The sequence below is a fragment of the Nothoprocta perdicaria genome, unplaced genomic scaffold (assembly GCF_003342845.1).
Source record: "Nothoprocta perdicaria isolate Ctin4 unplaced genomic scaffold, notPer1 scaffold_129, whole genome shotgun sequence".
NCBI classification, from domain to species: Eukaryota; Metazoa; Chordata; class Aves; order Tinamiformes; family Tinamidae; genus Nothoprocta; species Nothoprocta perdicaria.
Window position 1 is genome coordinate 512,079 of NW_020454416.1, and position 24,341 is coordinate 536,419.

The 24,341-nt window shown below is 43.1% G+C and overlaps 1 protein-coding gene and 1 long non-coding RNA gene across 3 annotated transcripts; one reads left to right on the forward strand and one right to left on the reverse strand.

Moving 5' to 3' along the window:
* Window positions 1-1,367: 1,367 nt before the first annotated feature.
* CAPN3 (calpain 3) lies at window positions 1,368-23,379 on the reverse strand. Of its 2 annotated transcripts, XM_026033466.1 has the most exons (24): window positions 23,086-23,379; window positions 18,520-18,589; window positions 18,266-18,384; window positions 17,937-18,070; window positions 17,374-17,542; window positions 16,574-16,714; window positions 14,367-14,450; window positions 13,877-13,962; window positions 13,131-13,208; window positions 12,473-12,633; window positions 11,651-11,820; window positions 11,015-11,026; window positions 9,614-9,822; window positions 8,878-8,914; window positions 7,906-7,920; window positions 6,789-6,890; window positions 5,722-5,799; window positions 4,820-4,877; window positions 4,138-4,202; window positions 3,186-3,254; window positions 2,566-2,644; window positions 2,157-2,273; window positions 1,810-1,868; window positions 1,368-1,394 (listed from the first exon to the last, which is right to left on the reverse strand). In XM_026033466.1, exons 1-24 carry the CDS (start codon window positions 23,377-23,379, stop codon window positions 1,368-1,370), a joined length of 2,433 nt encoding a protein of 810 aa, XP_025889251.1. The 2 variants fall into 2 exon arrangements, with proteins under 2 accessions (XP_025889251.1, XP_025889252.1); XM_026033467.1 differs by lacking the exons at window positions 6,789-6,890; window positions 7,906-7,920.
* LOC112942522 lies at window positions 3,193-18,814 on the forward strand. The gene is made up of 2 exons (XR_003248397.1): window positions 3,193-3,273; window positions 17,946-18,814. It is a non-coding gene; the product is annotated as an uncharacterized LOC112942522 (long non-coding RNA).
* Window positions 23,380-24,341: the final 962 nt, after the last annotated feature.

Genomic DNA, 24,341 nt, shown 5'->3' on the forward strand with positions numbered 1-24,341 from the left:
TTAAACATTCCAATAGTCTTCCCTAAATGACCACGATATCATAAAGTATCTATGATTTTCTTAATGTCTGAAGTGGAAGGCACAAAATAAGGAAATAACAGAATACCCTCAAGAACTATTTTTATCTCAGCTTGAGTGTGGTGTTAATCATTGTAGTGGTGGATAACCTATACCAAAAACCTCCTGTATAGTTACTCTCTGTTTTGGTCAGCTATCTTTTAATTTATTGATCCATTAATTTTTTGCTATGGTGCAATTAGTAATTTTTATCTCCTGTTGCAATTTTCATCAAATCTAGGAAGCTGATGTAGTAAGGAAGGTAGTTATTAAACCTTGACTTGCACATTAACACAACAATCCTTGTAACACAACAATCCTGAGAATACCTTACAATAGTAAGATGTGATAATTGTACTTCTAAACCTTGCATTAATGCCTCTAGTGTGACGTGCATTTTACTAAGCTACGAGAAAGCTGAGCTTTTAAATGATAGCCAGTGGGACAAAAATGACAGCAGTTGGGATATAGGTGAAATACATTTTGAAGTTAAAGCCGACTCTGTTAGCTCTTTGTCGTTTCATCCAAACTGCTTCCAACAAAATAGGACTCCGGCTTAACAGCTGTTTTATTTCTGTAATTGCAAATTCAGTTCTCTATCTTACAGAGAAAGCAGTTACAGTTAAAAGAAAAATCCAATGTGTAATTAAGATAGTATTGGGATAGTAAGTGTCTGAGAAGTAATTTCTCAGTTCTGACACTTGCTGGGGCACTAGGCCAAGGTTTAAAAATGTATCTGGAGAGCAGCTTATTTTGCTTGACTCCACGCTCCTAGTGTAGGAGAAACCAACTCACTCTCATAGACACATCTGTAACAACATAAATGAATAGGATGCATAATTTTAATGTAGATCTATCTAGCTTCACATGAAATGCTCAGTTGAAATTGGGAAGGGGCTGCAGTGATGGAAACGATTATCAGGACAAATCGCAGTCAACTGATTACAAGGTGGTACTAATAACATTCACGGTTCAGACAGTTCCAGCCTTGCCTTTGTACCAGCCTCAAGACCCCTAGTTTCCAGCCTAAGCAAAATAGTGGCACATGCTCCATGACTTTACCACGCAGAGAAAGTCTAACTTCATCCTAAGTAAGTCCTTGTTGCTCAAAGTTCAACACCGAGAGATGATGCAGAAGTTATTACAGAACACGAGCACTGGTCTCCTGTGGGAGTTGGGTTGTCTCTTGTCAAAGCCCTTCGTGGTCTCCAGCTCCGTAAGTGAAGTCTGCGCCGATGGAGGTTGGTGTTTGCGTGTGGGGAGGAGCAGAGCTGCTCACATTGAGCAGGTACCTTGAGGGCGTCCTTATGCTACGCGTACATCGTGAGCTGCAGCCACTAGAGGAGAAGTTGGAATTTAAGTGGAATACAGAGCAGGAGAGCTAAGCTGACCTCCATTACTAGTTAACACATTTACAGTACGTTAAATTGCCTCAAAAAAAAAAAACATTCAAAATGTTTTTGAAAAACATTAATGATGATACGAAAAGACTGTTGTGTGCCTTCCAGGTGTCTTGCACAGCAGCCATAGCAGGCAGAGCTATATACATAGCTGGCAGGCATATATATGTACATTTTCCATGAAAAAAAAATCAATAGCAACATTTTTGGCAGGTTTTGTGGACTCATAGCAACTGGGTGACAGTTTCAGACCAGCGCTGATAGGCTTCCTTGAGAACACATGAAATGAATAATAGGATGAAAACTTAGTGCCATGACACTGTGTTAGAAAAACCAGAAAAAGAGTATTTACCTCTAAGACATTGAGTTTAATGATTCCATCCCCATCTTTATCGAAGGCATGGAATGCTCCTAAAGCAAGGAAAGACAAATACAGGGGATCGAGTGAGTCCTTGTGCTTGCAAAGCGTAATGATGATCCCACAGAGTAAAGCAAATTATGCTCCCTGTGTGACATGCAGATGCGTGCAGACATGTACCTGGTTACCAGGTATTTCTGTTATCCTTTTCTTTAGCTGATACTGAAGAAATGGCTTATTTTGGGGGAGGTAGGAAGGATATGGGGTAGTTCGGGTGTATCAATCACAAAAATGTATTTCTGAGAGAGCAGAAGGGCAGTGAAACCAGGAGAGCCACTCACTGAACATGGCATCCAGTCGCACGAAGCAGCAGATGAAGCTGTCGAAGTCGATGTTCATGTTCTTGTCAGCATAGCGCATCGTGATGATGTCGTAGAGCTGGTTGTTCAGGCGAAACCCTGCGGAGGGGGAGATGATAAATTTGCTATGGGAAACCTGCCACCTACATAAGCAAGTGCACCAAAGATGCACTTTGGTGAGAGAAGATGGCGTGATCAGTAAATGTACAATGCTTGTGCTCGCGTATTTGAAAACCTCTAGTCAGGGGGAAAAAAATAATTTTGGAATTTTTCTAGGGTCTTTTGAAGGCTGCATGACATTCCCATTTCTACTCTGTAACAGTGACCAAAATGAGGTTTTGGCTCCATCTCCTCTCTGCAGCTGTTGGGCAGGGCCTATGGGGTCAAGTACCTGCGTCATTGACTGCATTGCGCATCTCATAGCTGTTGATTGTTCCAGAGTGATCTGTGTCATAGCGCTTGAAGATTTTCTGGAAAAACAACAAAAAAATTAAGAACGGGGATATGTGCTTTAGGCACTTGAAGGTTTTGTCATCTACCTTATATTCCTACTTGGCCGTCTAGGGTGTTAGCACAGGCCCAAAGCATAATTATTCAATCTTACACCATGAAAGGTAAAGGGCTCTCTCACTTAAAGACCCTCCTTGCTTGACTTGAGTTTATGTTGTAAATCCTCTCTCTTCATTGTCATAATTAAAATATTTGTGAGGCCTGGATCTAATTCCCATCATCCTCTTCGTCAACCCCATGTGCATCCATTCAGTTCTGATGAGGGAAAGCTTTATACCAGTGTTGAGTTAGCAGTGGAGCTTTAGAGATGTGAGTTGTTTGTTTAGGCAGTGAGTAGGATGAGGAAAGTCATTAATTTTATTTTTAAAAGCTTGTTTATAATTTTTAAAGGTTTGTTGTTGTTGTTGTGTTATTATAGTGAGTGCAGAGGTTTTTTTTCCCAACACAAGCTTTTATGCTGTGGAAGTTCTGCAGAGTAACACTGTGAAAACTCAGCAATACCTGCCAGCTTTTAATCTTGTCCCAGAGGTGCCGAAATTCATCGAAGTTTATCTTCCCTGAGCCATCGGTCTGTGGTGCAAATGTTCAGGTAAAAAATTACATATTTTAGAGGGATGAATGTGAAATCTAGTTGAAGATTTCTTCAGCGTTAAGAGTTGGCTGATGTGTGTAGTAAAATATTTGTGAACAATTTTGGCAAATTTGAACTATATATGTTATGAGGATGTAAAGCTCCATTTCTTTGTGGTGAAGGAAAGATTTTTGCTCTTCTAGTTGCTGTAAAGTGCTTGTGAGTAGGATGGTCCTTCCAAATACCTCCACATGTGAAGTTTCTCCCCTGAAGCTTTAGCTGAGCTTTGTCCTAGAATGAAGCTCTTCTTAATTTGCTTAAAATGAAACTAAAAATAAGCAAAGTATTGTCTAAAGCTACTTAAAAATGTATTTAGGCTTAACCGTCATGTTCTAGGTTGTAGTTCCAGTTTTGTTCTGATTGTGTTTGAATGTGGCTATGTCCTTTAAGTCAAGTAGGAAAGCTGAGTGGTGTGGTATTGGAGAGAAGAGCTTCTGTGGCACCTTGTGTTTTACTGTGTTTGCTCCGAGATGCTTTCTGTATGCTGTAGGTGGTGATTATGAAGTAGAATGTATTATATGTTGGAAATGTAAGAGAGAAGTGCATAGAGTTTGTTGGAAAATAAAACCCTGCTTACATAAATTTCAAATAGGCTTAAAAAAAAAAAGACTTCTTATGCTTTAGTATATAAACCAGCCAGTAGCTGATAGTTAAGGGAGGATGCTGTTAATGTACTTATTTTATGGTTCTGTCTTTTGGGATGTTTTTATTTGTCACCTATGTTAATGCTGAGATGACAAGTGTGTGTAGGAGAACGAATGACATGGGGAAAAATACAGCTAGAGTGGTATCAAGCACTCCCCTTTTGCTGGAAAAGGATACATCCATCAAAGCAATCATGCTGCGACAGGATTCCAGTTCAAATCCTTCTGTCTTTAGGTCCTTATCTGAAATAAACATTTGCAGCTGAGAAGAGATCATGCAAGTCAGCAAGTGCCCCTTCCTCTTAGGTAGGACAGTCCCCAAAGTAGAATACATTTCCTTTATCTTTCAAGAAATGAGTGGGAGATAAGCCCAGGTTTTTAGGTATTGCTTGTGAACTAGAATTGAACTTTTCTAAAGTGTTGTATACTTCAGAAAATATATTGTATATTTTAGCCTCCAAGCTTCTTGAAAAGTTCATGTTAACTTGCTAGCTAAGCAAACCCAGGGACAATAGGCTGAAGTTGGCTATACGGTGAGGGGGGAAAAGTCTACCCTTCTTTAGATGATGATGATAATTACTTTTAAAGGCATTTGCAAACTGTTAGAAATGCTATATTATCCTGCTTCTTGTTTTCAACAAGATTTTGCTCACTGAGACTCTTATCACTTGTAGCCAACATATTTTTGAAAATATCAGGCTGCTAAAAGATGAGGATTGCGTACAAGTGTAACTGAAACTTAAGTATTTAAGGCTTCAAGTTCATTAAGAGTGCAGCTTGTGAGAGGGAGCAATTACTCCATGTCATAGATTTTTTGTCTAGAGATATTGAAAAATGTACTGAAAGGTGCTAAAACTCACGTTTTTTTACAACATTGTTGAGAACATTCCTGAGTTCTTCGGCATTGATCTCCATGTCCTGGTGAGAAATGTGAGAAGACCATTAGCTGCACTGTTGATTACTGAGCAGATTTTTTAGTGGGTGGATATCCTAAAAGAACGAGGTCTTATCTAGTTCTTTTTCAGCCTAGGTTCATAGAACATTGGCCCCAACCTATCCCCCAGCCCTGGCTGGAGCAGCCCTGGGGAGGTTTCTCCCCAGGGGAGCTCTGCCTTTGCAAGGAGCAAGGGCAGAGCTTGTTCTTTGTCCAGTCAATCATCCTGCTGCTAAATAGCTGACCAGAGAAGAAACAAAGCTAACTAGGCTTTTGTTAGTGAGTTAATGTGTTTTCAGGCAATAAGATTAAGGTTGTCAAGCCTATTTTATGTAGTTTGTTAAATTGTAACTAGAATAACAAGTAACTTCAGGCTTCCATACAAGCCAAATAGCCAAATGTGCAAATCTCTGTATCCTATTACCTGTCTCTTAAATTATGACATTCTTAGATCTTCTTCTATATTTAACTTTCCTATTTAAGCATATACTGGAGAGCATTTTATTTTTAACTTGTTTCTACGTGATGCAAAGTTGTTCAAGAACTCCTGTATGGCCTCATGTAGTCGTCAGGGAAGCAGAAAGTCAATTTAAATGCAGTTTCCTTGTATGCAATGAGAAGCTCAGTCATGCTGTGATTCTTCAAATACATGTGTGTCAGAGGACAGATGTGTACTTAATTAGATTTTTTTTTATTTGATCTTGCTTAGTCTGAGATCTCAAGGCAAATTTGGTGAAGAATTTCAGTGTTTCTAAGCTGTGAAGTGGTAGGTAGCGGATGTGACTTGGCTGGGTTGAGGGCACAGGTTGGGATTGACCGAGTACTCACCTCTCCTGCAATCTGTCGGAAAATGTTCCTGAACTGATTTTCCTCTTCACTTGCCTCCCGAGCTTTTCCTGAAGCACGCTGAAAAACAAGGAAAAGATGCAATCCCAACTCCAGGAAAAAGAGAAAGGAGCCCGAGGGGCCACACAGTTCAATTACCCTTGCTCCAAAACAACTTCCTAGCAAAAACAGAGCTCTTTAGAGGAACGTATCATCTTCATGGTCCTTTCTCCTTGCTTTTTCTTCCAGTAAATGATTAAATGAATTCCTTGGTGAAACGACTTAATTTTTAGCTTCATCCTATTGCTCTCATTTCTCTTTGAAAAGCCTAAATGGTTATTTTCACTTTGGGATATTTATCTTCTCATTTTGTGTTTCATAACATTATAAAGAATAAATTTAGAGCAGTCAAGAAGCGTTTGGTCTGTGAATTGACCAGAAGGACTAGAGGAGCTGCGAGTGCCCCCTTCTTAAGACAAATATCTCACAGACTGCTTGACTTTCACCACTTTTTGTAGGATGCATGCAAAGAGCAAGCCTAAGCTTTAAGGCCTATACCTAACGTGTACTGGGGAAAAATATTAATTTGTACTTATTTACAGGAATTACATGCAAAAAAAAGGCAAATCTCTTGGCTTAGTTCTTATTTCCGCTTGTCTAAGTGCACTAGTAAGTTAAGGTGCAGCTCCTGCTTTACCCTGTGCCTGCTCTGGTGGCCATGCAGCAACGTGGGGAACCAGAGCTCCAAGCACCACGGCCTGGGTTCAGAGAAACGTCCCTTCTTGGCAGAAGGGATCTCTCATACCCTGGACCCGTATAGAAACAAGGGCAACCTGGAGATGTTTTCAAGCAACTGCATCCTCCAGCATTAAATATCAGAAGGGAGAGTCTCTTCTGTGCTCTAATACATTAATATTTTAGCTGATGCAACAACTGGCTAAAACCAATGCAAGTTATGTTAAGATTTGATGAGAAGTAGTTAAATATCTAAGGAGGCTTCTTTGTGCCCCTGTGCTCTGCCATGCTAGCCAGACCATGCTGCTGTCTGCCTTGCCAGCTGCTGCAGAGACCTTTTTCTCGTCTATGCTGTTTTTTTCACCATCTTTACCCGAGTCTTCATCTGCTGTCAGCTCCTTATTGCTGTTGGCTCTGTCAGAAACAAAGATGATAGGCTGGAAGAAGAGGGAAGAGAGCAAAAGAGAGGCAGGGATGAAAGTGGAAATTGCACAAGAGGTCGTGCGTGGGCCCCCCACTCTGTGGTCAAGTGCATGCTCAGCAGCTCCCACCCCAGCAGGCACCCAGGAGCCACAGCCAGAACTGCAAAAAAAGGGATCACTGAAGCTGCTGCTTTCTTCATGCTAGAAAGCAAGCTGCAAAACACCTTGCACAATCTTGGGCATCCAGTCTTCCTGTCCAGGAAGCAAGCGGCAAATGAAACTTCACTTTATTTTTTGAACAAAAAGTTGCCCTTTTCACTGAAAGACAGTAGCAGTTAGAGAGAAATAGAACCCAGAAAATGTTTGCTGTATTTCTAAAGGAGTTTGTTGACTCTGTAAAGCTTGCTTTATTTCTTCTCAGCTGTGGAGAGCTGCATGCAACTAATCTGTTTTAGTATATTCAAAGCAAGGAAAGCTGCTACAAGACATTAACATCTACTCCTGTAGTATTAATTAGAATCAGTCTTTCTCAAAGACTGATCTCAAAGGTAAGAGATTAAAATGCCTGATTGTATTTCCTGGGTCCTTTTCATGTGTTGATCTGCTTTAGAATCGTGTCCTGATCTGCCCATGTTCCATGGACATTGGGCGTTGTACATGAAAGAGGAATCCAAAATGGAGCTGGCCACATTAATCTTCAGAATATTTCCCTTGGGGGCCTTTTTTGTGTCTTTCCCTCCAGCCAATAGTTTCACTTGTGCACTCAGAGTAAATTTAGGGGTGGCTAAGTGGGTTGTATAAGGTAGAAAGGCTAAAGCTTTTCCCTGAGAGAGAGAAATTCAATAGATATTTTAGTGGAGGAAGACACATTTTCTTGGCTGACAACAGTCTCCATGTGGTGTCCTTCATTAATTAGATCAATTTCCTAATGCAGAGAAATGACTAATCACAGAAAGATCTCAGCTCCTGCTGCATGCATCGCTCATGCTCTTTTCCTTGCTGGCACTCTGCACATTGCCCAAGAACTCACCTTGCCCTTTTTCTTCTGTAGAAAAAAGAGAGTTAAAGTGTTTACAAACAGAACTGTAGACTTCAGCTGGATCAAACAGCAAATGTATGTACATAGCAAGGTGCTGTTTTTCTTTCTTGCATTTATTTTTCCTATTCATCTATATTCATGCAGTTTTCAAATCTGAATAATTGAGAGGAAAATACTCCATAAAATAATCCTATACTGAAAAATAGGAACAACAGAACTATATGCAAAAGCACTCCATCCACATAGGTAAAATCATAGATATTTAGCTTTGGTTCCATTTTTCTTTCTCCCAACTAGCCAGGGCCACTTATTCAGAAGGCAGCTAAATTCTTCCAGATATGGGGGGAGTGTTTTTTTTGTTTGTGGTTTTTTTTTGGAGGTGTGGGGGGGTTGGGTATTGTGACAGCAAATGGAAAAAATGGGAAGGGAAACACTTTCAGCAAGATTTAATGGTGTTTTATCTCATGCAAGAGCATTCCCTCTGTGTGTATTTGGATTTTGTTTTTTTTTCCTTCAAGACTAATTGTAGTGATATACTGATAATATGTTCATACAAGTATATTAAAAACTCAGGCCAAAGTGTTAGAGTTTGTCATGGATGCTAGTTAGCATCACATTATTATCTGGATCCATTTCCAGAAAATATATCCGTTAAAATAAAATACTTTGTTATTAAATGAGATCTAAATCCTGGAGGCAAGGCCTTCTCAAGAATATGAATACCCTTAACTGACCAAGGCAAGAGAAATGTGTATTTATACCACTTGATCTATCCAAATAATGAAGTAGTGTACATATGGCCAATTGTTAGCAGGAGCGTTCTGATGAGAAAACATGGATATTATTGATAATGGAAGAGCCTTGTGGTTGCAGTGGTTTCTTGCTGTGCATTTTGCTAGATGTGACAGTCCTTCCCCTCTCTCCCACTATTCCTGTGCAAAAGAGGCACAGGACAGTACTCACCGATGGGCGCTGTGCTTCAATCATGTTTTCAACTTCCCTAGAAGAAGGCAGAAAGCAAATCAATCAGAAAAGTGGCTTTAAAAAAAAGTGGTTTATAAGCAGCCACTTGAACTGTCAAAACAGCCCATGGGTTTGGGTTGGCTTTCAAGCGTTCCAGCTAGGAAATCTGGACATATCAGTTCCCTTTGAGCCAAGCATCCCAAGAGTCACCTCCAGGAGAGCGGCTGCCTGGCTCGCATCCTTGCCTTGCCCCCTCTGAGCTTTCACAGCTGGGGTAAAGGTGGAGGCTGTTGGCTCCTAAACAGTAGGAAGCTGCCAATTTGTTGAGACCTCAGAAACTGCTAGAAGAGCATGATGAGAGAGAGAGAGAGAGAGAGAGAGAAAAAAAAAAACCTATTTGTGTTGCCTTCATGACTGAAGTTAGATCTGGCTCAATGATCTGCCTGGCAAATGCTTCATTTAGTGGCACATAGTGAGAAGCAGCAAACTTTCTTGTCATCATAAAAACTGCAAAGGTTATGATTGTGAAGCATATCCTGCACTGTATCCTTCTCCAGAGACAGTTAAAAGGCCATTCTTAGGCTTTAAGGGAAGCTCAGGGAGATGAGTTTGCAGCTTGAGTTTTTAAGGCCATATGAAATACAAGAGCATTATGTGGAAAGCTTGGGACGTGACTATGGCCAACTAGTGAGCTCACTCCCTCCTTTCAGGCCAGAAAAATGGATTTGGAACTTACTCGGAAAGACTTCTCTTCTCCGAGAAGACCCTCAGGATGAACTCTCCTTCCTGGTGAGGTTCATATGTTGATGGGATGATAACGTACTCGTTGGGCGGCAGCCGGAAGCGCTCGGAGATTTCTCTCATGTTTATGTAAGTCTTGCTTCTAGCTTTGGAGGCATTGTAGAGGAAAAAGTCCTTTTGCAAGTGGTGCTTGTCTCCGTGCATCTGCAGAAGAAAGGAGTCAGTCTATCTCGGCAAAGCTTTACATGTTCCTTAGGTGATTCCTCACACAAGCAGCGAGTAATCATGACAGAAAACACAAATGAAATAGCAGCTTGGCATGCAGGGAGCAGACTGGGACAGCTAGCTGGATATTGATATGGAGTCTTTCATACTTAAGTTACTAGTATCTTGGCTCAGTTGGCTTCTGAAGGCTGTGCTGGGGCCCACTTGGAGTGCTGGCAGGTCCCCCACGCTGTTGAGATGTGACTCTGCAGTGACCAGGCAGCACTGAGAGGTCTGGCACCTCTCTGCAGATCCCTCTCTGCCTGTAGGTTTTCCCTCCGGAAGGAGTTGAGATACTGTGCTCTAATAGAGCCCCAACAACATGTATAGCACAGTGAAGCCTTCACAGGCTCTCGCTTGTCAGTACTGAAGCTTATATTATTTTTAAACCAATAATAACAAAACTTAAATCATACCTACTTCTAAGGCAATACTCTTTTGCCATGTAGATGCTTTTATCTGATTCTCTTTTTAGTTGTAAAAATCAGCTGAGCTCATCTTTGTTTTGAGTGTGGTATGGCAGAGAATGACATGTGTAAGCTCCTACACATGGCATGGAAAGGTGAAAATATTTTCTATGGAAGCTTGTCCTTGACTCGGCAGCAGGGAGGGAAAAGTGAACTGTGTGTCAGCTTCAGATAGATGAGCATCATCAAATTTTGTCTCAGTTCAAATATGAAAATAGAGTTGGGGATTGTGGGGCACAGGCATTTGCTAGCTGCTTTCTGCAGGAATAACCAGTAAAGATACCATTCAGGCTGTCATCTTTACATTTTTCAGGTAGTATAGCTTTGATGTGATCCTGTCGCAATCTTGGAGCCTGACATCTAAGAGATGATATTGTGTGCTATGATCCAGGCTCACTGAGTGAAAGCCATGCTCGGATTACATATAAAAAAGAACTAAGGAAAAGGTGCAGGTGAAAACAAGGTGTGAGTGAGAGGGGATTCAAAATAACTCACAAAATGTTACTGATGAACACTCAAATGGGGAGGATTAACAATTTCATTTCTGTTGCATCCCTGAAAACAAACTTGACTGGACAGTTTCCAGCTGACTTACAGACAGGCACAACAGTAACACTATCTGAGTATACAGCAAGATGTCAACTCTGCCTCCATTCTGCTCGTACCTCTTTGGGCACCTTGGGGAGAAACAAACAGGAAAAAAACAAAGTCAGGAGTGTTAGTTGACTCCACTCATTTAGAAGATCCCATAAAGGCTGTTCGCAGACTTCTGGGCATGTGGCCAGTCACTAGAACCCCCCCCACTTATAGAAATATTCTATATAATTTCTCCCTTTCTTTACAGGTTTCTTGAGTTCTGCATAAGATCCATTAAGATTAGAGCTAGATATGGTTACAAAGAATCAAGCAAACTGACTATACTTAAGATTTATCTTGGATGTTCCCTCATCTATTCAATAACAGATAGCTGCTGTCCAGTTTGACAGGATTCTGCCAAGGCAGCGTTTAATTTCAGAAAGAATAAATGAGTGACTGTAGAACATATTGGGTAGAATACGTTAACATCTGTCATGAAGTATATGTATAAAGTATCTATAAAAGCCTATTGCTTCAAGGTGGACTGAATCCTGAGATTAATATGGGCTAAGTGGCTACTAAGCCTAGAATTTCAGGTTTTCTCTTAAGTGCTTTGAAAAGCAAAAATTGCAGTCATGTATTTGGGCAGAATTGATTCGATCCCAGGGAAAATGTGTGCTGTTGGGGCTTGTGACCACAGGGAAGAGTCTAGGTAGTGCTGGTACCTCGTAGATGGCAAAGCCAATAGTGTACAGGTTGGCTCCCAGCTTGCGTTCTTTCCTCCTGTTTTTCTGCATGAGTGCCACAAGGAAGCTACAGACAACTTCCTCATCCTCAGGATCATCATCTTCCTCCAGGAGTCTCAACCGATACTGGGGGTTGGTCCAAAATGTATCTGTGAAATCCCACCAACAGCCCCAAGGCAAATACGTAAACCTTCAGTTTTCTAACATTGCTCATTGTCAAGAGAAACTTCAAAGTTCCCTGTCTGTAGTTCTTGAGGGGAAGTTAAAACTGGGTTAATCATCTCTTTATGATGATTATGTTCACCTGCTCATGTTTTACATCGGTCTAGCCTCTGAAAAAAATCAGCTCCTTGTTAGGAATGATACTAGGTGATTCACATCTACATCTTTTGCAAGACATCTTGCTAGTTTAGACTGTTGTATACAATTCTTTTATCAACAGCTCAGGACATATATTTTCTTGTGTCTTCCCCGCCAGGCCCTGCAGCAAGGCTTTCCACCTCCTATGCTTTGATGGCTTGGGAAGCACTTTAGCCAGTTCTGTAATGTGGGCATCATGGTAGGAGCTGCTGCAGCTACATTTTGCTCTTAAGACATGACAAAACTAGGTAGAAGAGGAGGACTGAAAATGGAGAACTGGCATCTAACAAACTTCCAAAGGACCCAAAGCTGGCAGAAAGTGGATTTCCCTAACAAAATCTAGTGTATAGAGTGAAATTGCCATGTTTTATCTTACTTTGGGCCCCTATGAGCTATTTGAACAATGGTGCATCTTTGTCAGGGCTGCCTTACGTTGCTCACCTGGGTAGTTGCGGCAGCCTCCAGCTGAGCAGCCTCTCACCCAGCGCCCTTCGTTGACTGACACAGTCCAGGTCTGGAGCTTATCGGCCTCCAGGGTGTCAGGTGTGAGGTTACAGATCTCAAGTTTTGTGAAATGTCTCATGAAATCCTCAAAGGATATCCTAAAGGAAAGGAGAGGAAAGTCAATCCTAGTGGGTGTGAATGGTGGGCAAGAGTCTGCACCCTTGCAGACTTTTGGCTGGGAGTGAGGGGAGGAGAGCCATCCTTTTTTCTGCCCCCATCAGGACAAGCTTTCAATGCAAGCACCATTTTTCTGTCATACTTCTTGGACAGCTAAAGTGTGTACAGCTCCAAACCAGTGTGCTTGCTGTCCTCCTTCCTGCTAGTGACTGGAGGATCCTGGAGTGAGAGGCTGGTCCTTGTGAAGGAGGAGGGAGAGCACAGAGAAGTGTGGGATGCTTAGAAGGACTATGATGATGGGACTCAATACACACTAATGGAAAACCAAGGATACTGTGGAGTGGGGTCTCATTGTGAACATGGTGGGAGGGAAAGGGATTATGGCAATGGTGTTAACAGATTTAGGCAGTGCAGAGTGAGCCTTGTCAGTCACAGCTGTGTATTTCTTGGAAAAACACAAAATTTGTAACATTCTCACCAGAACTCCCCATCCTCTGCGATCTTGTGCTGCAAGCGGGTTTTCTCAGATTCATTAATGAAGTTCCACTCCTCTGATCTACCAAACAAAAAAAAATTGAAATATCTAACTTTCATTGAAATTGTTATTCTATACTGTAAGCCTCATAGCACACTATGAGTTTCATCACAGCTGCCCTGTTCCTCCTTGTCCTCCCTTCAGACTTCCTCTTATTAGCACTTGGAGATCGGCTGAGATCTGTAAGTTAATTCTGTTCAGCTTGGAAGATGTTTACAGACTCTCCTTGCTGAGGTGAATGGCTATCCAAAGTCGTTTTAGCAAAACCAGGTGAGAAATTTCATCCACAACTCACCTGTGAGCTGGCATTTCTCTTTTTCCAGTTTTTCTGAATAAAGGACTCTGTAGGCCCTTCTCTTGACGGGGGATGTTACAGAATTTGCTGGTCAGTAAAATCTGTGTCAGAGTTGGTTTCTCTCATTATTTCCATTAACTAAACCCCCTCCTAACATCTCTTCTAGATGGGGAAGTGTTTTGGTATTTTAATTTGGTTTTGGTCCTTCTATGGTTTCAGTTAATCATTCACTAAATACCATCAACTTCAAAGTGTCAGTGACAGAAAAGACTATTCACATACCCCTTCCTTAAATATTAGGGTCCCACACAATCTGTATAAGGGGAAATAAACTTGCATTATTATTATTATTTTTTTTAAGGGCGTTGGACTCGTACTCATGCTTTTTACTCACTTGTCGCTCCAAGGTCCGTTCCATTCCACCTGTCCCCAGGGGTTCCTTAGCCTTACCAGCCTTATTCTCTCCCCTTTAAATGTTGTCTAGTTGAAAAAGAAAGCAACAAGGATCAGCTAAGTTATTCAATGTAAAGGAAGCTCAGATGGAAGCATTATCTGTTGGATTGCTAATACTGATTCCCAGCGCAGCAGTGACTGCTGCTTTCTGGTTTGACCTGCTTCTTGTGAGCTGTGGGGAACTGTAGGATGAGGGGTGGCCAGCTGTCCTCATGCTGGTTCCCTTCACCCAAGCAGGCCATGGTGGAACAGCCTTTTCCCCACAGAGCTGAAACTTGGCCAGCTTTGATTTTTCCACAGAACTTTCTCTTATTTAGGTAAGAATTTTGCTCCTTAAACTCCTCATTTCTTCTTCACATCCTCACAGCTTAACATGTGCAATGCCAGGGCAGTCTATGCCACAGCTCCCAATGGAAGGAGATGGTTCGTACCTCCTCCACCGCTGTGACAGAGTAGGCATGGCCTTTGACCAGTCCGCAAGCCGTCCGGGTTTCGTACTGCATTGGCATGATAGTCTGTTGAACACAGAATTAAAACCAGTTAGAGACACGTGAGGCTCAGATGGCTCCTCTAAGGCAGCTGTGGCTACCCAGGGCTCTTGCGGACAGAAAACATGGGTTAGATGACAGCATCTTTTCTTTTTTTTCCTTTGTGCATTAGCTAGAAATGATACAACTGATCAAGACCTAATAGGCTTTTTTCATCTTTTTACACTGCTGTCATCTTATCTTATGTCATCTTAAAATAACTTATTTCTTATACTGCTCCTAATAAATTACAATATTTTCTCAATCCATTTCCTGGGGGAATATACACTTTATTCCATAAATAATGTAATCCTTGTGATTGAATCTTTTGCCAACTGATGTTCAGTAAGGTTGTAGCTTTTTACTGCAATGAGTTACTTGTATATAAGTACATTCACTGTCTTTCTAATGGGCTGCTTCTGATAAATAGTATTTGTAGATTGACAAATAAAGATCTATCTGGGAGATGAGGAACTGAGAGCAAGATAGATGTCCACAGTACACAAAGGGGAATTTACTGAGGAAAGTGAGAAGGGAAAGCCCCAGGTCACTAAGTGTCTATGGGTGACTTTCCCTCCTGCATCATGTCACTGAGAAATGACTAAAAGGCCCTGCTGGAAACTCCCCCATCCACCTCTGACTCATCTGAGGGCATGAGAGAGGTAGGGCTGGACAGGGAGAACCAGGTCATGCAGCTGTGTTCTCACCTTGTGCAGTAAGGTATCATACCCAAATATCTCCTGACTGTCAGTTCTTTTTTTATTATTTTTATTATTATTTCCTTTCTGTTCTTATTTCCTCTTTCTTGCTCATGCTTCTATAACCTTTATCCCTACAACCTCAGATCTGCTTTCTTTTTCTTTGTATCTTCTCATGTTGTCATCCTTATTACTTATGAGACACCCTTCCACTCTTTTTCCATCCAAGAATATTAATTTCTCCTGCTGCTGATACTCTGGACTACTTCTCTGAAGTGCTTCTGCAGTCTGTACTTTCCATCTCTTCCTCAAGAGTTGGGACTTTCTGGTGATAAATGATAATAAACAGCAAAACAGGTACAACTGGAGCAGCAGCTATAAAAAAAAATCTGAGTGGTCCCTGGGGAGGAAGCTCCCCCCAAAACATGGGTGATTTGGACAGTCATGCTTGCAAAACAAGATAGTTGAATTTTGCTCTCCCAAAGAATTAAATCATTTTGGTCTTCTAGGAAGACTAATTTCCGCTTCAAATGCAGAAGACAATTAGCATAAGCAAAATTTTGAGATGATATAATTTCTTCTTTTCCTCTGTAAAAGACCAAATTAACTCTCTGTCTCTGACAGGTGGGTCCCTAAAGCGTATAGTATGGAACGGCCTGACAGTGAGAGGACAACATGTTCCTCCTCATATTTGGAAGTTTTCAAGTTTTCCCCAAATTGCTCTGATGTTACTTTCTTAAATTTTCTAGATATGAAGACATTTCAGCATGTGGTAGTAGGGTATTGTGACTGTAATCTTTGGTATATTTTCCCCCTTTTCCTTGTCACACATTTTAAAGCATTTGGTATTTGATAATCATAAAGGAGCGCTCTGCCTTTCTCTGTGGATTGCCCCTCTCCAAGTCCATCTAACAGACCAGACGCCCCTCCATTTGTGGACAAACTTCTCTATTACTCTAGGTATCAGCATAAGTTCTCTTGCAGATGGAGTGAAGGCCAGATAGAGCTGCCTCTCCCTGACTATCTTGGAATGTTTTTCTCTCAGTATTTTAATTTTCTTCCTCTTTCCATAGGAATTACTAAAAGGTGCTGGTCACTTCCTGTTCCCCCAAACAACAAAAACATGCCACTTTGGAATAAACTCTAGAAATTATAAACTTAGAACACAAGCTAAGAGCCCTTGGCAGAAGTCTTAATTAAACCCTCTGGATGAGTGCTCTAGTCTGTGTGTTTTAAAGGACTGAAGTCCTTCAACACAGAACCCAAATAGCTTCCTGAATAGCAGATCTCTTGGGTGTGGATAACTCAGTGAAGTGAAATAAGGATTTAAAAACATAGGTGATGTGTTTCTCTAACTGCTCTGGCTAGAGGCAAAAACGCTGTGGAGTCAACAGCTTTCTGAGCCATACGAACCCAGGCTGGTCTTTCGTCCGTGCCCTGGTAGTCTGTGGTGGGTTGAGACATCTGCGCGTTCTCCAGGTTCTTCACCATTCGAGCAATCATTTCCCCAATGTCACTGCGAGGAGCTGATCCATAGGAAAAGCCTAAGTTATCCTGGTACAGAGAAGGGGAGACAAGTGTAGTGTAGAAAGAAGAGGCAGGGAGAGAGAGAGGAGAGATAATATAGGAAATATCAGTGGTGAGAAATAGCCAGGTTAACTTATATTTTTCTTTCTTTATGGACCACACTTATCTATAGTAGTCAACAGCACTGGTTATTCTGGTACCTTCACTGCAACTTCATACTTCATAACAAGTGTTGAAATTAGCTTTACTACCTTCCTTTTTGATTAAGGCATAATAAATGGAGATAGTCTAGGTCCAGGGGTTCCATGCAGGGAACCAAAGGTCAGCTTTTTGAGCATTTGCATTACTATTAGCATCTTTGACCTGAAGATTAGTGTGTTAGAGCTGCAGCACCATAGCACTAACTTCATCGCCTGGGCAAAGGCGATTAAAGGAGTGTGCTGGTTTTGCTGATCGTACCTCCTTCTCCCCACCTTCATGTTCAGCTGCTGCTAATTTACCTTTTGGCCCTTGCTGTTTGCCGGTGAGGGACTTCCACTGAAGTCTTCCTCCATGTCCTAGACAGGCACTGCTATGTGAAACTAAACCAAATAATTCTAACTGGTCACGTATATTTGATTGCTAGCGGAGGCGTCCAACGCCTTTGCAAAGGCTAAAGCTCATCTACAGGCTTGACATTGACTCACATCAATGGAGCTGGCCATGAGGGAGCCTCGGTCAATAGCATGCTTCATAATTTTATAGATGTCCTTTGGGGCATCTCTTATCTCGTAGAACTCCGTCACTCCTCCCGTGAAGTCCTCCATGGCCTCTGTGGTATTGCCCCCTTTCAAAGCCTCATAGGAACCATGGAGCCTTGGAAAGAGAAAGGAAAATAAAATTAAGGTGTGTGTGTGTGTGTACACATGCACACGTTTCTTTAATATATTACTCTTGCGTGTGTATATACCCACATAAACATGTATATGCTGAAAAAATCCATAATTTTTGGTAAACCTAAAATGTAAAGATTTAAGAGATGTTGCCTACACATTAAAAAAAAGACTGTGATTCAAATGTAGTTCTCTGAAAGAGTAGTTAAATTAAACTAGAAAATGTGTTTTACCCCACTCAAAGCCACTAAGCCCTCTGTGAAAAAGGGTGCTTGTCCTAAAAGCCCCTTATAGTGCCCGTTTGAGTCCAGTACATAGTGTTTTGATCACCTCCCCAAATACCGCCTCAGCTGTGGTTGGTCTAGCAGGTTTTTTACTTTGCATAGGCCTTTTCCAGGAGAGCGCTCCAGAACTCGTTGCGCTGGGAGGACTTGGTGAAGACCAGCTGGTTGTTGTAGGTGGGCAGGCAGTCATCGATGACGACGTCCACCCAATCTCCGTAGCGCCAGAACTGCGTGAGGACAAACACAAAAACCTCCTGGGATCCTCCTGCTGGCCTCCTCTGTGTCTTGGGTGGTCACAGCTCTTCCTCCAGAGACAGGTGGTGCTCAAAGTCATCGCAACACCTCCCCTGTCCCCTTGCAAAGCAGCGTGCAGTGTGGCTGCAAATAGTCACGGCAGCTTCTGTGTAGATGGAGAGACTCACCTGGAAGTGAAAGATGCCGGCGTAGTTGTGTATAAAGGACTGGTCATGAGGGATGACTCTGCAGAGGAGTTTTTTATTCAGCGTCAGGCAAGCAATGGCTGCCAGGAACCAGCAGTCACCTGCGGACGAGCAGAAGAGGCAGGTGAAACGAGGGGGCAAAGGATTCCAAAAATCCTCTGGAGAGCAAGAGGAAGAGCTAGCTAATGATGCACATTTGAGATAAATAAGATGTAGCTAGAAGTGAGACTTCATACCTAGTTCTCCTTGGCAGATATCTGTTCTGTTGGCTCCACCAATAATAAATCGAGGATTCTCACAGATCTCCTGCAAACAGAAACAGATGAACAGGAAAAATGTGCATCGTGAGGCTCGTTCATCCCAGGAAAAGAAAAAGCTTTATTATGTTTTCCTGTGTTCCCTGAGCTTCTACCGAGTTCTCTTAATGTGTCAGGTGGGGAGAAGTAAAAACAACCACCTTTACTGGCAAACCTCATCCATGCTTGGAGGCCAGGCTCCAAATCCCCTCCTTTCTCTGTCCCTCATGGAAGAGTCAAATGCTGAATTACTTGGGGAAAAATAGGAAGGCATTTAACTGTTGGACCCATTTCTTGTGAGGATAAGAAAAATATTGCAACTTGACCATTTTTTTTAAGTAGCTACAAATGTGGAGAAAAAGACAAACTATAGCCCAAGAATTCAATTTTGTGGAGTGGGAAAAAGAAAGAACGTGGGTCAGTTACTTGAGAGAGCTGCATAACTGGCAGTATGAGCGGCTGGCACTGCCTGTGCTGTCTAAAGCCTCCATCCCATGGCATCAGGGGAGTCACAGCTTTTCCCAGACTTGTGTTCCAGGTCTCATTGTTTCACTTGGCTCAAGCCTGCTTTTTGCTGCTTCTCGGTCATCCGCAGAGCCTTTAATTTGATGTAACTATTAGTTGTGCAGCCAGAGGGACCTACTCCCAGTTCCCCGCAGCAATATCTTATTCGAGTGGGATTTTCCTGTTTTTTCAGGCCTTGATCAGCTGTTGTGGGGCTCAGGGCAGCTGTGTGAGATGCTTTCAGGCTTCTCTCCGCCCACTCACTTTGTTGAAAATACTCTTTCTGACGTTCCTATGGTGCCTTTTTGGAAACTGTGTGTGAGATAACAGGGTTTTGGATTGTGTTTTCATGTCTAACAATATGTTTTACTTTAATAAATATCCATCGACAGTATGGTTGAGTTTTAGCTTGACCCTGCTCCTATTGAAGTAAAAAGCTCCCAAATTCAGTGTGCTGCATTTTAGATGAAGGCAGTTAGATGTCTAAGTGCTTCCAAATACTAAGTGTGTGTTAATGTTGGTTATGGAGAAGATCTCCATAGGGAAGGCACTAAATCTGGTGGATAATGCTGTGAGCAAGGAGAATGGCAATGGAGCATTTAAAAGGACAGTGTCACAGCAGAGCCTTCCCTTTAATCTCTTAGTGTCATTACCTCCAAACAGGAGCGCATCAGGATCTGTGTTATGCTAAAGTTATACTCTGTGTCATACTAAAGTCGTTTCCTCATACCTGAAAGTTAATGGGAAGCAGTGTTCCATAGTATAAATAGGAGCTGTTAGTAACCTTGTTTTTTTAGCGGGAAAATTGCACATGCAATAAGAGTTGCAATTTCAATATGAAAATTGCCTCCCTGTGGCCTAATTCAATGCACTGTAAAAAGGCAGTTTCCAAACACCTTATCGTCACCACCAGGTTAAACCCTGGCAACCTTGTCATGTGTGGTTCTATACTACCATTCCCTTAGCGTCCTTCGTGTGTGCTGAGCTGGAGGGCAGGTAAAAACTTAGTCACCTATTCTGGATGTATTTGTATGCATTGTGCTTCTTGCATATGAGGTATGCAAATCTTATAAAGATTAAGTAGCTAAGCTCTAAAAGAAGTCTATGAAAACTGAGCTGCAGAGTTAATGGGCCTCTGTTTTAATGAAAAAAAGATAATTTTGTGCTAGGTTTGAACTGAGCAGTGATTTTCTTCACATATATTGGACCTTTCTTTCTCTTTTCTAAACCTGTCCCCATGCATTTGGGATATCTCTTTTCTTTGGGTGTCACTTGGCCACGCAGAGGGAATTCCAGCAGGCTGTTGGGAATGCTTCGGTAGGGGAGAACTGTCTGTAGCTGCCTAGAGCCAGGATCCAGGGCTGTTCTTGTGCTCAGTGCAGTGGGCTGGGAAGGAGATGGACTTTGCTCCCACAGAAAGTGTAGGTGTGTGGGGCTGGGTTTGCTAGGAAGCTCCGCACAGTCTGTTGCTGAGCTCCATGTAACCTGGTTTAGGAGAGAATGGGCCCTCCGAGCCTCCTCTTCCATGGGCTGGTGGCTGATTTAATATTATGCAGTTACTGGGAGGGGTTTAATTTCCCTGCTGCTGTGAACAGAAACACTGGATGGATCCTGCAGTCTTCCCTGGGGAAAACAGATGTGACTTTGCTTTCTCCTGAACCGAGTATTACGAGGTCTCCCGCGCACATTTGTGGCAAGGCACGGCAGTCAGCAGGGTAGAATTACAGCCCCGAGCAGCCCTGGGAGGAGGTTTACACCGTCCTGGTGGTAACGCACAGGAGCCGGCCTAGCGCCCTGGGCTCAGACCGATTGCTCCGGGAGGCGGTGGCGGCCGAGGGCCCGACCGTGGCCAGCAGCAGGCCTGAGTTAGGAGCTGCCGGGAGCTGATGGGAGGGCGAGGAGCAGCTTTGGGGCTGGGACGTGGGATGCCTGTCCTTGCCTCGGCAATATATTTCACAGCAAGGTCAGCTCTTCCCTTGTGGGAAAGCTTTTGTTCCGTGGTCCCATGTGCATCCTTATCATAACAAATAACACCCGTTTAAGGCTAGCAGTAATCTTTCATATATGCTGTGTTATCATTGACAGTCTGAGGGTGGTGGGAGGAAAGCTGGGGTGCAGATTGGCCAAGTGATGTGCCCCAGGTGCCACAGACAGGCAGGGATAGACCAGCTCTGTCCTAGCTCCTTGCTTGAACAACCAGGAGATTTTACGTGATGTTCTGCATTTGTTTGTTTGCTGTTTCCAGGGCTATGAGATAAACATCACGCAGCAGAAATTAGGGAACAGCTTAGCATGATGGCAGGACTAGGTATTTTCTCAGGACTTCTGAATTGTCCAGTACCGTTTCCTTTTGCAATGCGCGCTCAAGTTTGGCTCAGTTTAGATTTGACTTAATGAGCAGATTAAAGAGGTATTTTTTGAGGTGGAGACCCAGATGGCTGAACCCTCCCCAAACCAATGGTCTGATCCATGCATGGCCGCTTGTATCGGACACGGGTGAGATTGCGCTGTGCCTTTTTGCTGTCCCAGTGCTTGGGACAGCCCCAGCCATGTTCCAAACATGTACTCGCGGTCTCTTTGCCCCAGGACGCTGGCATTTGTCCACTCCACTATCACTTTCCACCCGGGAGCAATATGGGAAATCCCCTCCCTTTGCGGATGCCGGACCCGCTGCTGCATTTAGCTCGTTTCCGGGAGCAGCCGTGACGGTGCCGAGGCGGAGGCTGCAGTCGCCCTGTGCTGAGCACCTACCCACGGGCACCCCGAGGGCGGCGCAGCCCATGGGTGTTTCCAGAGACCTGTGGTAGCGGATGCACTGGATCTAAGAGGAAACAGCTTTAAAATTGCCCCAAAACTAATTATCCTGCTACATTTGATTCAATTCTTTGGAGCCTAATTCTGTTATCCTCTCTAAGGTAGAAATGCCAACAGCTCCATCACCTTAGGGAGAGCTGCTACCTATGGGCAGATGTACCCCAGTGCCTCCCTTATCTCACAGCATTTGACTTAAACCCTTTGTTGGACATCACACCCTGGGACAACACATTTTCATGCTCTTTTGATTTGTTTCTTTACTCTGTTAAGAGCCATGCGTTACACGTGTCCCTACTGCGACAGCAGCGTGCGGCCACCTTCTGTTACAGCAGTTCCTGGGTTAGCTCTATCTAGCCTTACTAACCTGGGCCCTGGGGCAGAGATTTCCCTGTCGGAGAAGTATGGCAGATATGGAAATGGCAGCTGGCACGTCAGAGAGAGGAAGCTCCTCAAACCATGGCCTTTTTGTCAGACAAGGGGTGGAGGGGCCATGAAAGTCACAGGCGGGAAGGATGACATGAAAGAAGAGCCTGCTTAGGGTAGGTCTAAGAATCAATGGGGAAGTGAAGGACAAGCCCTCTGAGTGAGAGGCTGGGGGAGACAAAGACAGGGAGGCTGGCTGGAAAAATGCCCACAAGATAGGGGAGAGGAAGGGGAATAGCATGCAGGCATCTGTCCTCATAGCAGTTATAACCCCCATGGTTTTGGTGAGCAGGTAATGAGGTAATCGGCACCAAAAGTCAGCCAAGCAGTGTCAGGAACGAAGAGCAGCTGTACAAAAGCATGTTTCAGAGTGTAATCTGTTCCCCTGTTTTCCTGCACTAGGAAAGCAGCAGAATACTGAAGATGTAAGTGGAAAAAAAGTAGTGCCCAAGAACACATTGCAGTGCAAGAATTTTGGCAGCTTCAAGATAAGTAAATTATAAACAAATCACCAAAGAGGTCAATTAAATTTCATTCTTTTTCTTTTCTACATACTTTATTCAATCTCTTTCTATTATATTCTAGTCACTATATGTTCCCTCCAACCGTTCTTAGTCTAGCTCACTATCTCCCAAGATTGCCCTTTAAGGAACTTCAAGGCACCAACAGCTTCGTTTCTTCCCCCCTCCTGCAAAATGAGCATGCTCAGGGTCAATCTTTGATTTCCAGAAAGCAGAAGGCACTCAGCACACACAGGTTACTTACACGGGGTCTTTTCCACTCAAACTTGATGGGGATTTTCTGGCTATAGAAGAGGGAGGTCTCGTTAGGTGGGAAATCAGGATCTTCATAGAGGATGTTTTCTTCCAGGCACTTCTTGTGGAGCTCTTCATAGCTCTTTTCCTTTACTCTGATAATGTGCTGGTTGCGACTGATTATGGCAGAGTAAATCCCTCCTGTACCCCCACCGGGACCTTCAACCGGGGTGTTAACAGTGGCGCTAGGAAGTGACCCAGCAGCCGTCTGCTGAGCCACTGCTGCATTGATGGCAGTTGGCATGGGAATCAAATTTAAAGCAAGTGTCGAAAGAAAGCAAGATCTTGAAAACTGGAAGGAAATTTGAGAGGGGGAAAAAAAAAAGAGGAAGTTGCTCTGTAAAAAGGGTTTCCTTTCTGTTGAAAGCCTCCTAATCAAATGTGCAGGCAGCAAAGTTCCCTGGGGTTGTGCAGTTTGTGCATCTTCCAGAAGGGCAGTATTTTGTTGTAAGAAATTGGTTCTGTTCCTTGCTATGGCACAAGATGACCCATTGGTTAATTCCCGAGTTGTTTCCACAGCATGTGCATGTGCGTATGCCTGCCCTGCGTGTGTGCAAGCACCCAGGAGAGGTGGGTTTTAACCCGAGAAGCCTAAAAATAACCACAGAGAGAGAGTGGGAGGGGGAGTGGTTGGAGAAACCGTGTGAGGCTGCCACGCAGCTCCTGCCAAGGCCAGGCATGTCTGTGGGCACAGGCTCATTCCTGCTGTAAGCCGCTTTTTCCGCAAGCGGAGAGAATGGGTGGAAATGGGGAGCAATTAACTCCAGCTGCCGCAGGTGCAATTACATGGTCCTGCTGGCCCATAAACCAGTCCTGGCAATCCTTAAGGAACCCGAGTTGTACTTCTTCCCCTATCCTTTCTTGCTGAAAAGCTTTCTTTTCACACAGACCTACTGGTGAAAAGCACAGGGAATTTTCTTGGCTGTTGTGGTTGGTTCAGTACCTGCCTGTTTGTGTTAGTCCCTCCAAGTAGCAGCAAGGGAGCAGCTTGGTCACCTCATGACACCCAATTCCCATCAAAAAAGGGCACGTTTATAGATAGTGGTTCAGAGCAGACACCATGCCATTCTGTGGGCTATGATGTGCTCATCTGTGAAGAAATTTATGTATCTTTGCACATATATTTCCTCATAGTGGGCTAAAATTCAGTCACACATGAAGAAAAACCAAACTTTTTCCTCAGGCCTATGTTCTTCTCTTTAAAGG